A 14,555-nucleotide genomic window follows, 5' to 3' on the forward strand; every position below is an offset into this window, starting at 1 on the left:
TCCTGACACCAGCGCTGGAAGCCAAGCCATCTGGTCCTCCGTTGGTAACACACGCACGCACACACACATACTACAAGTGTCTTGTCTACCTGTCTCATAATATTAACAGTCTCAGACTGATTGTTTCTCTGTGGTCTGTCTGTGTCTGTCGCTGACTGGTATGATCCGTTTCCCCCCAATATTCTTTTATACAACAACTTCTATTATCTCATCAACACACGCTGCATGACTCATGGCACAACGAAAGGCGTGAAATGTTTAAAAAAAAATGTGACTGCCAGTTTTTCCACTGACCTCAAATGCATATCAGTGCTCGAGTAGTATTATTTTCAAATAAGTCTTTTCCAAACAGAAATGTAACTTAAATATTTCTGCTGATATTCTAGTGATATCAAATTTGAATTAATTAGAGCTGTAACGATTAATCGATTTGTTGTGAACTACTAAATTAATCGGCAACTATTCTGATAATCGATTAATCGGTTTGAGTCGTTTTTTTTGAGAAAAAAAAGGCAAAATTCCAGCTTATTAAATGTGAATATTTTCTGGTTGCTTAACTTCTCTATGACAATGAACTGAATATCTTTGATTTGTGGATAAAACAAGACATTCTGAGGACACTGATCAACATTTTTCACCATTTTCTGACATTTTATAGACCAAACAACTAAGCGATTAATCGAGAACATAATCGACAGATTAATCGACAATGAAAATAATCTTTAAAATTCACTGAAATACCAAATCAAAGTTTACGGAACAGATTTAAAAAAAAAAATATAGTATACATAAAAAAGACAAACTCTGCGCATTAATTTATAGAAAGTGAACACATGACTGAACTTCTGGTCATTCAGCAATGCCCTCTCACACACAGACAGGCAGCAGAAGTAAGGCGTCACACCCTGGAGACTGCATTTGGGCGTACAGGACATAGTGACAGCGGCTATCGCAACACCCGCGGTCAGGGTTGGCTTTCCTGCCATTACAGACCCTGGAGACTGTGTGTGTGCGTGATTGTGTCACATCCACAATGCTGCAGTGACATCACTCCGCCAGCTACAGAAGAACAATAGAGAAGAAATGACGCGATGCCGTGAGAGGAACTGGGCAAGCTGTTTCTGTGAGCGCCCTGCCAACGCCTTTATGGTGCTTTTAAAATTATTTTTAAAGCGGGATGGTGGGACTTCTGGACTGTTTTTTTTTCCTAAGACACTGTTAAAGTACAAATACACACAAACACTCCCGACACACATTTGTATACATACATGCTGAGTTCCATAGGCGTCTCCCTCTTTCACCCCGGGGAGCCCTGATCTCACATTATCAGAAACAGGAAATAGTTACACAACAGAAGTGGGAAGTGGCCTCTCTGTAGGCTGCCTTCATGTATGCATGTATGTGTATGTGTTTGTGTGTGAGTCACTGTGTGTTTGTGTTTATGTGAGCGCAGAGGGGGGAAGATATCAGGAGGACCGGGAATGATCACAAACTGCTGCATTCCTCAATCCGGGGCCGCTGGCTCGCCTGGAACTCCAAAATTAGCCTGTTGCTGTGGCGATGGAAAAATCTCCCGCTTTTATCAGGAAGCAGTGGCAAGCCCCAGAGGTTCAGCCCCAAGGTTTGCGTGTGGTCAGCATGAAATTACAGTAATAAGACCTCTGCTACACGTCTGTGTACATACCAGTAAAAGTGTTAAACCGCTGAGGATTTAAACTCTCTGCTCTGCTACAGGCTATTAATCTACTCATTGCCAATGAGCCTAGAAAAGAAAATCCCTCTGTCTTTTTATGGAAAAATTATTAGCAAACTGCACATTAAAATAGATTTTCTCATACTGTAACACACTTCAGGTGGCTGCCAAGAAATAGAACCTCATCCACATGGCGGAGGTGCAGTCTAAATCTGATTAAAACGTCTGAGAAACAAAAAAAAAAAGAGGTAAATAAGGAAGCAGCGCTGCGGTATGCCAGAGATAAAGTGCATCAGCTTCAAAGCATCAAGACAGCACGGTGATAAACAGGAATCCACCATTGTTCCAGGGAATGACGCTATGACAGGAGCGGCGGTGGGCAGTCCGAGCACGAATGGAATCTGGTGGACGAGGGCCAGCTCTGGGTAGGATAAGCTAGCATCATTTATAGCTACTCCTTTCCCAGTTTCTTCTTCTGCCCTTGGAAATTTCCACTCCACATGTGTGTCAGAGTCATCAGGATTAAACGCTGCAGTGGTAAACTGATGGCGCAGCAACCAAACTACCGAGCGCTTGGCCCAAATTCACGGTGAGGTTCGAGTTATGAGGTGCTGATGTTGGGTGGGGGGTGAGGGGTGGGGGGGAGGCGAGGGAGGCGTAGCGCGGAGAAACCGGCCCTGGGTTAGCATGCTGTTCAACTTCAGCTCCTGTTGACCCGATGTGTTGACACTGCCTAGGTAACAGTTTAAACAAACTATTTTTATTCCGTGCTGGATGAATGCGCGACGGGGGCGGGTTGGGACGTTCAAAAGGCTTCTAGATAGATTTCAAATGCAGCAGGAGCCAGAAGGTATGCACTGTGAATGGAGTGTATACACAAAGCAGCTTAAACAAGTATGGAAGAAGTATTTAGGGCACTGTGGTACAAGCACTGTCCCACAGGAGTCCTCCACAAGCTTTACTTAGTATAAAACAGGCAAACTGCATCTTGCGATTCTCTGTATAAGATCTACACTTTGTTGATTTTTGTTATTTCAGTCATGCTTTACAGCTTTTTTGTTTGTATCTTGAAACAAACACAAGTATTTAATCTTTCTGTCTTTAGTCTTACACAGTTATTTAATGTAGCTGTGATATTAAGGGTTATTTTCGGGGAACACTGAAACATATCCAAGACTTTCTTTTCTGTGCATAATTTGAGTTATGCTCAAATTTTACACTGATCTTCTTAGTTTGAGGACCTAATAGTGCATGTTGTTCATTCTGTGTGCATACAATACAGTAAGAGATGAACAGAAATGTTAGTCACTTTGCTCTGAGCTTAAATATTGTGCGTGTGTGTGTCTGCACTGACGTCTCGAGCTCTAATCTTTATCTGCGCTGCTTGGGATTTATGCACATCTCCTATGCATGCATCTGGGGGAAAATGTCTTTTTCTTTCCTTGCATGCTGGAGTATATACGTATGACTGTGTTCCACTTGTGTGTGTGTGTGTGTGTGTGTGTGTATGTGTGTGTGGCCCCTCCGAGCCAGCGAGGGACTCTGAGTGATGGAGGAGAAGGGGAAGAGGAGCAGGAGGCAAGCAGAGCAGTGAGATCACGTCATGGTGGAAACATTTGGCAACGGCTCACATAAACACACACACACACAGACGCATAAACACGCACGCATCACACCGTGCATGCAGACACACACACCACACACACACACATGCTGGCCTGTTTTTGTTCTCCGGTTTTTGAGGCAAAGAAGGGGAAAATGACATCAAGCTCATCATGTGAGGCCAATGAGACAGACGAGGGAGGGGGTGAGAACACTGGCAGAAACAGAACATTGTTACATAAAACTCAACTCGGTACAGGCCTCCTCTGGGCCCTGTTATCATATTATGTGTGTCCATATGTGCACGCATTTGCTCGCTCGCAGGAGTTCGTGCGAGTTAAGTGTTTCGCACGACCCCTCATCAAGGTGCAAGCCTAAAAAAAGAGCTCATTACATACCTGCAGAGTGACTGTTTGCAAGAAAACAGAGCATTGAGCCGCGGTGCAGCTCCAAGGCTTCTCAAAGTCTGCAACACTTTTCAGAGCAAGGAGGTGATGTCATAGATATTTTTGTAGGCCTTTTTCTTTGACCTTTGTGCTCCCCTGGTGCTGGCTGGGGTGGGGCCGGTGTGTGTGTGTGTGTGTGTCCTTGTATGTTTGTGTATCTACAGGCCAGGGTGAGAGCACCGAGGCCACTGGCGCCAGATGTGACGACCGCAGGAGTCTGGACCTAAAAATAGAGCTCTGTTCTCAGCACCGTGAAACAGAAGAGAGGAGAGAGGGAGGTGGAGGAGGAGGAGGAGGAGGAGGAGGAGGAGGGGAAAGAGAGGAAGAAACAGGGGGGGGAGGAAGGTAAAGGGGCTGAGGAAGGAGGGATGGAGAGGAAGGCGAGGTCATTGAGAATAATGTGTCAGATCTCCCCGGGGAAGGTGAGCTCACCTCCTAATGGCACCACTGGCTCCTTCTCAATGAAATCATTGATCTGCTGGAGCTCCCCACGGCGTAATGGAGAGGAGGGGGGGGAGGACGTGCAGAGAGGGCAGGTTAGGAGGTTAAGAAGAGGGGGATGACGGAGAAGGTGGAGAGAGGAAAGACGAAGGATGGAGGAAGGAACCTCAGGCACACAACCTCTCTGACCTGCACTGTGGCCAATCACAACACACCCGGAGGCGCAGAGTGGTAAACAACTGTCACTCACTGATCATGTCAACCTGATCTCAGACACACAGGTAACTACAGCAACTTATGTTCCCGTCCAGCCCTAAAAGGACTTGAGATGGCGCCGTTGGCAGCAACTAGAGAGAATGCACTTTCTGTAAGAAGCATTTGGCAGTTTCTAATCACATAAAAATGTGTGATCCGTGTCTCTCTGGAGAATCCTGCGCACACTTGCACTCTTCAACTCTGCAGGTGTGCATGCACATCTGTATGAGTGTGATTCAGAGGATGTGGAGACTTGCTGCTGGGCTGCAGAAGGAGAAGAAGAAGAAGAAACCATAGAGCGAGACTTTCAGCTCTGAGGAGGCTGACGAACACCGCACAGGGTCGGCATGACGGCCTGTCTCAACTGAATGAGCTCTCCGACCACACACGCTCTGACTGACAACGCATGCACACACATGAATGCACATAAATGCAGCCAATTGAACACTTGTACCCACACACACACCCACTGGACCCACATGAACACACACACACACATTCAGGATGAAATGAGGAGTATTACCTCATCTCCTCAATGGCTCTCCTCCTTCTGTTTTGTCTTTTTCTTTTTCTCACACGTGCACTCGCAAACATTGCCTCATGCGCGTGCACGCACTACTTCATATGCACATATTCATGCACACATGCGCACACACACACGGACACAAAAACACACACAGTGACACAAACAGACCTCCTTATGTAGCTCATTGGAATGTCTCTGTGAACGGTTGCATTGTGAGATTAGGCCTCCCACGATTACCTCACTTCTTCAGCTTCTCTCTGATGCACACGCACGCAGACACACACACGCACACACTCAGGGGCCGCCGCCCCGTTGTATAACAGCACAGGAGAATGACACATAACTGAATTGACCTTTGTACCTCCGTCGGTGCAGTCACACCCTAACCTGATCTCATCAAAGCCCCGGGGTACACAGCAGCTCCTGTATGTGTGTGTGTGTGTGTGTGTTCGGTGTGTGCCGGAGAAAGAGAGAGCGAGCGAAAGAAAATGGGAGAGAGGCACCTTTCATCTCCTAATACCTCTCATCAGTATGTCATCGCCAAGTCTCGTCCTGTGTGCTTTTGCATCGAGCTGGCAGGCTGACAGCGTGGGAGTCGTAAAAATCTGTAAAAACCCAAACTGCGTCTCAGTTACATACTAGGTACTAATACTACAGTACGCATCGTACATAAATTATCACAGTATGCTGTTTTTCAGTTATACAAGTACAGTATATCGATCAAACTTTGGAGACTACTGCCAATCGAACTTGAGAAAGAGGAAGCAAAAGATTTAATACTTTATTTTATGTTTCCTTTCTCACCACCATAAATGTTATATTTTTTTTTCCAAGTTCTGAGCATCTAGGGGAAAATTTCCCAGCGTGCAGTACTCAGAAATAAAGCGAATTTAGTATGAAAGTATACTTAAATCTGACTTGTCACTTTTTAGTGTGAAAGCATCACACATTCAAAACCTGGTTAGTTCGTACATAGTATGGCATGTGACACAGCTCACATGTCACCAAGCCTGTTTAGCTGTCAGATCTACATACCTGCTAGTCTGGATTACATCTTGAGGACACATCACGTTGACCGGTGAGCAGCTAGTTCTGCTACTAATAATCATATTCATTATCAGCTAATCTGAAGATGTTTTTGGTGGTTAGTTGATTAATCATTTAGTCTATACGTATGAGAAAAATGAACAGAGGAAAGCAGGAAATCATCACATTTGGGAGTTTGGAACCAGAAAAATGACCTTAACGATTAATCCCTTATCAAAATTGTTCTGTTTTTTTTTCTTCAATTCATGATTTGTTTTGAATTATGCAAGTTTGTTAATAATTTCCAATGCATTCCCTTAAAACCAATAATATTTGATCACAATTATGAGTACAAATGTACGTATGTAAGAGAATATGGAGAGAGGAAAGCAAGAAGTCCCCACTTTCGGGAGTTTAGAACCAGAAAATGTACCTTAACGATTAATCCCTTATCAAAATTGCTCTGTTTTTTTTTTTTGCTAAATTATTAGCAATGTTTGTATTATTTTTATTTAATTTATTTGTTAATAATTGTTTTAATTAATTAATGTTTTGTTTTTAATTATTCATTTTTTGTTAATAATTTCCAATGCATATCTTTAAAACAAATTACATCTGATCACAAAAAAAATTGTTCTGTTGAATAACTCATCATTTTAGTACTCATAATCAATAGTAATTGGGGACTGTAAGTTAAGTCAGTGCTCAGACGCCAATGCAGAGAATCTTGACACGTCCGGCACGTGCCGCCATCCTTCACCTCTAACTCATTTCCTTGTGCCCTTTTCTCTCCTTTCGCTCTCTCTCTTTGACCCGGTCGTGGGGCGCTTTAGTAATCCCGCGAAAAACACTGGCAGATGGCGCTCGGGAAGATTAGGAGCGGTGTTGCACATCTGTAAACTCCACACACACACACACACGCACAGGCGCACACACACACACACACACACACACACACACACACACACACGCACAAACACACACACATATATCAGACGGATGAAATACACACCTGCCAACCTGCATCCCTTCCCCTACACCTTCATTTCCTCTGCTGTTCCCTGTCAGCCGATTCTATAATCGTTTTTTGCATTTGTTCTATTTTCCCGTTGCACTCATTTCCAGTTGTCAGCTTTTACAGTATTTCCACAAAATGTGTGCGCTATGAATAAAATGCATTGTCATTTTTATCACCACCTCCCATCCTCTTGAAATCATTCACATCCAACTCTCTTTTCATCTGCAGAACATGAGTGCATATCCCACTCTTTCCCTCTCTCGCTCCCTTTTCCCTTTTTGATTATAATTCTCTTTCTATTCTGTCTAAAACTGGAACATGAGGTTCAGATGGCAACATCAAAACATTTCATCCTGGCAGGCCTACATCAGAGCCGATGTGACGCATGACACAGCTACGCAGTTGGCATCGGCTAACACACCACCTAGCTGCACACACTAGCAGGCAGTGTTGTCTTTGGTTTGGCTGTGTGCTGCAGATTGGTGGGAAACACGCAAACTTTAGACCCACTGGGGAGGCAGCTGGCTCCGACCAAGCGATGTTCTCCTCCTCTACAAAACACACACACACAAATACACACGTTCAAACATGTACACACACAAAGTCTGAAAAAGGCAAGACACATCAGCCTGAGCTCCGACTGGGTGAGATCACTGCTGTGGTAAAAATACTGCTGCTGTCCTCAGAGAGACATGTTTCTCACAAACACTTTCACACAGTCAATGAAGTAATAACGCAAACATACTGTGCATTCGCACGTACGCAAAAATACACACGCACGCACAAACATTTTCTAACTGCCACCCCCACCATATCCTGCGTGAATATATATTTCAAATTAAACACATTCGCTGCCCGGATTACTTGTCTCATTCACAAAAACAATGGCCCTGTTGGGACACGGCTTGCTCCATATCATCCGCATGTAGGAAGCGGTGTGCTTTCTGGGCCCGAGTTATTGATTATTTAGTGAATGGAGAGAAACCTAAGAGGAGTCACTGATTGTTTTTTGATCGATACGTTCCCAGTGCACGCACTTAGGTTGTGTAACACGCCATTCAAACAGCATCTTTCCTGTAATGAATCCCCCTATTTTATGGACAATTGAGGTCATTTAAATTTAGCTTCAAAATGTGAAAATAAACCCACTTTAGAGACGTGTGTTTTTTCAAGACTGTGCTCTAATCTCCATTTGGCAAGCTTCTGTATAAGTAATAGTTAAGGCAGAAAATCCTCTCCCCCCGAGATAGCAAGCTCCGTGATTATTCTTTTATTTACCCCGTCCATCCCATTTATGGATTCTTTTCTTTTCATCTCTCCATCTGACCCTCATTCCTATCCCCTCCCACCCGCATTACCTCCCACTTGATTTGCAGCAATGTTACGGTGTGTACTGTACGCGTGCCTGTGTGGTCCGCATACGTGAGGCTGAAAGTCAGATATGAAGTCATCGCAGGAATTATTAGCATCATAAATCTGAGGTTCAGTAGAGGGGCAGTGGGAGAGGTGGAAAAGAGAGAGGGCAGGGAATGAAGGGAAGAGGGAGAGGAGGATTACTGTTTGCAATTTTAAACTACCTTGAATCTTTAAGAATGTGAGAGGGGGAGTAAAGCCAATCAGAGCCAGGAACGAGAGTAAAGACAGATAAAGAAAGGGAGGGAAAAGAAGGGCTTCTTACTGTTATTATCAATTAATGCATCCATCAGGTTTTAGCCTGTAATTTATCAGAAAATAATGTTACATGCCTGTCCATTTTCTACAGCCCATGGTGATGTCTTCAAATTACTTGTTCACTTACTCAATTACTTGTTTACTTGTCCGTAAACTTTCTGTTATTCCGTCTAAACAATCCAACAAAATCTACTTCTGAAAACATTTTAAGAGAGAAACAGGCTATGCCACTGCTGAATCTTGTTTCATTTTAGAACTAGATCGCCTAGTTTGACAGCTTGGTCCAAGTTTCGTGAGCCGGACGCATGGCGCTGGACGGGCTCATTTGAATAAATGACTATTCCTGCCTTTTTATTTTGAAAGAGAAATGGCCAATAAGGAAACTCCAACACTCGGCCGACCAATCGTGTAACTTCATCACTCAGTCAGTCACTCAGTGACAGACTTTTGCGTCTGTAGAGCTGGCCCTCTGCGGTCCAGCCCAAAAAAATACTATCCTGTAATGCTTGAGGTGGCTGATGTGTGAAAAGTTTGTTCTCACACTTTGAACCACTGCAGCCTCTAAAGCTGAATTCACGCATTCTTTGTACCCCAAATAGAAAGACATCCACCCTTTTAGACCACAGGCTCCTTGCTTTTGTTGATTGTAAAACAAAGAACTGAAACCCATGATTTAAATAGTCTCCCCCGTACATATATTTTCTAATTAGCATCATGTCTTGTCAATTAAAATGATTTAAGAAGCATTGTTCAAAAGCCTGGCAACCATGTCCCCTTCTCGTCTCTCACGCCATCTCTCTCGTGAAACTCTGCAGCTTCCTTTGACACAGGAGCAAATCCTGCAGCGCTCATCATCCGCATGATGTCATACACAAATGCATGCAGGCACGAATGCATGCATGTGTGCACGTGTACATGCAATGCCCCCCATCTACCCACCCACATATACGCATACACACATAAACATCAAGTATGCACAGACGCAGGCTGCTAGCTTCACTGACCCCAATAATACAACCACCCAAACAACAGCCAACGCCATTGGCTGAGTCCTTCTGGGGAATATTCTCTGCCACTGTTGTCGTGGAAACAGCAGAAGAAGCGGGGACAGAAATGGAGGAAGTGTGATTTTTTTTCTCCTGATGAAACGTAGCGAGAGTGAGCTGAGGAGGAGGGAACCGCTGACAAGGGGTCTTTCATTAAGAAGGGTATGATGTCTGATCAAAAAAGCTGAGGAGGAAAATCCTGGCTTTGGAGACAATCAGCGAGTGTGTGTGTGTGTGTGTGTGTGTGTGTGTGTGATATCGAACATGGTTTTGTGTGTGTGTGTGTGTGTGTGTGTGTGTGTGCATACAGTACATGTGGGTGTGCCCAGCCTAAGCATGTGTTCAGTACATCTCTGTGACTAATTGTGGAGCCCGGGTGCTTTGAGGCAATCCTCGACATCTATGAATGACTCATGAAAAAGCGTTAATCTCCCAGCGGAGCGAGAGAACTGAGAGGAGGAGAAGAATGGGGATGTGGGGGGATGCGGAGAAGAGAGCAGAGATTTTGCCCGAGCAGCATGCTTCTGCCGTCTCATTTCCAATCCTGACTGAGGCAGATTACGCTCCCCCATTCTGCGCTGACACATTTGGGACGGACTCGTAAGCCTCTGCTGGTGGATGTGTGCGTAATGTCGTCCCTTTAAAAAGCTGCAGCCACCGCAATCGAGATGTTATTAACTCAACGAGGCTATTAACAGTCCTGCTGGGGCTCAATTATAAGTCTTAGTGTGCTTAGTGGACACTATGACAGGATAATAACTGTGGTAAATAAGGCCAGAGGATTGAAGTTAAGCTTCAGCTTTATTTCAGTGATGCTGGGTAAGAGAACGACTCCGGGGGAGCTTAAACATCAAAGAGTCATCAGAGAGGCTTTGTATCTGAGCTTTCATACTTCCTCCTCTCCTTCCTATCTCCACACATACCTGTGAACCTGTGAGGGGGTGATTACTGCCAGTTAAGTTATGAGGAACAACTAGTATAATGTGAGGAACATTTGTTGAGCTCATTAGTGACATCTGCTGACCAAAATGTGGAATGACACTCAAATCAGGCTGTTTGGGGGGTGAGGTGAGGAACACCTGCCTGCTGTACAATAGGAAGTGGGTAATACATAGAGAAATGTCTATTCTAGATGAAGGAAAAACAAACACCGCCATAATCACACTCATACTCCACACACTCTCACGTACCGGTGAGCAGGGAGACTTTGTGGAAGGTGCCCTCCAGCTTCCCCATGAGGATGTGCACGAAGCCGTCTTTGGACAGGTGCCCCGCCTCTTTGGAACTCTGGTCATAAACCACCACTTCCTGCTTCCTGCCCAGCTCCACCTGCACAAAGGATAAACAACAAGGAAGAGAAGAGAGTTATGTTTCAGTGATACCATGGAAAGTATGCCAAGCATCCAGCGCCAACGAGGAAGAGGGGGGTTAGTTAATATGACTGGAATTAGAAAAATCTGATACTGGAGAGTGTTGTTGAGAATTCATTGCATCACACAGGACAGTCTGTAAAATAAACATATATATTTTATCAGACCAGCTGATAATAAACCCACATAGATGCGTTTTTTTTTTTTAGGGGGTCTTTAGGGGGGATAGCACGTCAACAGTACATGACACATAGAAGTGGTGTACGTCATCTGAAAGCTGGGAACCTGAAGATTAATTTGTGTCAAGTTGTTCTAGTCATAAATCAGAAATAAACATGAATGAATGAATGAATGAATTATTAAAATAAATTGTGAGAGTGCATAAGTGTTTAGAACATTATGATAGAAGTATATGATAGCCATTCCCATGCTCTATTATGTCTCATAATTTGTTGAGGCAATTTTGGGGTTGATACCATTTGTTACACAGATTTGGTGCAAAATTTAACCATTTTTTTTACCACTCGGGAATTTATCAAAATGATCAATAATCCCTCAAAAATATCACATTAAGACACAAAAACCTTGAGGAACACCATAGAAAAAGCCATGCCGTGAAAAACTTTTGAATTCTACAAGAATTGCATTTTTCGGCGATTGGACGGCGAGCACTTCTGTTCTGGAAACTGCTCAGAAACCCCCTTATTGTCAATCTACCTAGGAAAGCCATCCCTTCTCTGAATGCTCTAGGTCTCTAGTTTGTGGCTGTAAAGTTTCATGAGGCTGTGATTATCCTAGAGGTCACCACAGGTCATTTTATACAGTGTGTTCAAGTTACAATGAAATGGCTACTATGGGGACTAACACCATCACACATGAATACAACTGGGCTTATTGGATCCACAAGAGTCTCAGCTTTACAGTCATACTAAATGTATGCAACTGTCTGACCCTGAGATAGTTTCTTCAAACACTTGACCACTCTGTTGCCCTAATAAGTAGCAATAAGAAAAACAAAATGAACTCACAAACACACCACTGGGAGTTATGACAATAAACACTGTCTTTATGGATGCTAGTGACTGCAGCACTAAGCAGGATGAACTACAGATGATGCTAGAGTTAGTTATGCAGATAAACCATGGGGTTATGTATAATGCATTAGAACATTATGCATTAGTTTGCACAGTGCAACTGTGACGGTAATATTTACTGTGCAGAGAGGGTTTTTTGTCGTAATGGGAGGTAATATCAGTAAAATCATAACGTTGCGAAGGGTGTGGGCGTCCATCAATGCATCAGTGTGATGCTGTTTGTATCAGAAAGATGAGAGGGTATGAGCATGCGCCAGAGTGTGCCTGTGTGTGCCTGTGTGTGTGTGTTTGAATGAGAGCGTGTGAGCATGGGCCTGCGCACAAGCACACACACCAGCCAGGCTGTGTTGTTCCCCATGTTGTCAGGCAGGCTTTGGTCACATGACCATCAGGCAGCGCCTACTGCAGCTATGAATCACTGCATCATTGAACCGCCACTGGACAGGAGAGGAGAGAGGGGAGGAGGAAGGAGGGCGAGCGAGCGGAAGGGAGGGATGAAGAGGGTGGGGGTAGTGGAGTAGTGGGGCAGGGGGAGATGGAGACGAGATGGAGAAAGATGCAAGTGAAGAGGAGGAGAGGGAAGAAGAGAAGGCGGGCGGAGGAGAATCAGAAGATGGAGGATGAGACAGGACGACCCACATTGTTTACCTTAACATACATCCTCTGAAATGTGCAGCTGAATAGCCGCTAGCTTCCAGGCAAAACTGCACTATTTTTACGCATGGCCACCCTTTCCCTACCTCGCTCTCTGTATGCTGAGAGGCACACTGGGGATGATAATGTAGTTCATGGTATACACAGTCAGCTACACGGTGTGCATAGAGTGTGCCTGATTATGTTTCTGCTTGCAGAGCAGCTGTGGCACAGCGCCTGGGCAGACAGCCATGCAGGTGATTTAGACAGGACAAGGTCAGCCTCTGAAGACCGGTTACAAGTAACTCTGGTCCAGTAAAACCCGGTTTAGCTCTGCTCGCCTGCATCCAGCACCAATACTGAAGTAAAGGCATTAAAAGCTGAGGCAGAAAACCTGATCTGTAGCATCGATTGTAACTTCATACAACTTGCTTTTCTGGTGTTCAAGATATTATGATGACACACCTGTGATGCCTAGAGAGGTTACCACTAACGTCTTCAAAGTTTTATCTGTTCACGGTTTAGAGAGGGGCCCTGGCGGCCATAAAATGCTCCGGGTTTGAGTCTGGCTGGGGAACTTTATTACATGTCGTTCCACATCTCTCTATCCCCTCGTTTCCTGTCGTTTCGCTACCCTCGACTATAATGAAGTCATATAATACCCCCCAAAAAATATTTTCTTAGACTTCTAAGAGGACCTATTATGCTTATTTTCAGGTGAAGACTTGTATTTTGGGTTTCAACTACAACAGGTTTACATCATGGATGTATTAACAGAACTGGATACAGTGTTGGAGGCGGGGCCCCATTCATTCCTATGAAAGTTGCTCAGTGGCACATGGAGAGAAAATGACTCGACTTCCGCCCAGAAAAGTACCCAGATCTTGGGAACATGGAACATGCGCAGCAGCGTCCGCTCGGTCACATGACTCGGTCACGGGGTCCCAATGTCACGCCGTCGTCACGGCTTGGCGCTCCAGCCTCGGTCTGGGTCTCATTCACATGAACAGAGGAAGGGAAATAACTCTGGATTTGGCTATTAATGCGTTTTACAACTTTTAAAAACATTTTTTTTAAATAAGGGCTATTAGAGTGTCCCCACTGGGTAGTTGATTCACCTCAAAAAAAATTATCCACTGAGTTACAGACCTCTATTTCCCAATGTAAGTCTATGGGAAAAAGTATTTTTGGGCCCAATGGCATCACGTGACGGACACGGAAGTTGCAGTACAGCCGTTTGGCCACTACGAAAATTGGGATCAACAACCGGCACTCTTCCTGGGGACTTGGTTTACATGCTTTAATGTTCAAAAATACCGGTCAGTCTGCTCTGATTGGTCAGCTGGCCCACTCTGTTGTGATTGGTCAACCGAACCAAACTCTTCGGACTCCGCTCCAGCGGCGCTCTAACTAGGTTTGTTTGAGGGTGTGCAAAAACTAGCAAGCAGGTATTATGCAAATGTGTTACATGGTGACATCACCACGTTACGGAAGAAAAGGCGGGACTTCAAGCAAGGTGTTTCAGGCAGTTCAGGAGCAGTGTTTCTGTGGGGGAGAGTAACTCCCATTGGCCTGGACTTTAGGCTTTGTAACTGCAGACTTTTTACGTGCACAAACAACGATATAACGGAGAGGGGGAAAGCACAAAAGCATAATAGGTCCTCTTTAACACAGTAGACCTGCGATAGTATCTAGCTCAGAATATGCTTACATACAAAATACTGCACAGCCAGG

General features: G+C 44.5%; 1 protein-coding gene across 3 annotated transcripts in view; it reads right to left on the reverse strand.

The window, feature by feature from the left end:
- dusp8a (dual specificity phosphatase 8a) overlaps positions 1-14,555 on the reverse strand; it is a 48,939-nt gene that overhangs the window by 17,444 nt on the left and 16,940 nt on the right. For all 3 annotated transcript variants that reach the window (XM_074632198.1, XM_074632199.1, XM_074632200.1), the window contains exon 3: positions 10,915-11,053. In XM_074632198.1, the coding sequence (XP_074488299.1) occupies positions 10,915-11,053 (139 nt within the window). The remainder of the gene's footprint in view (positions 1-10,914; positions 11,054-14,555) is intronic.

Source organism: Sebastes fasciatus, chromosome 4 (assembly GCF_043250625.1).
Source record: "Sebastes fasciatus isolate fSebFas1 chromosome 4, fSebFas1.pri, whole genome shotgun sequence".
Classification (NCBI taxonomy): Eukaryota; Metazoa; Chordata; class Actinopteri; order Perciformes; family Sebastidae; genus Sebastes; species Sebastes fasciatus.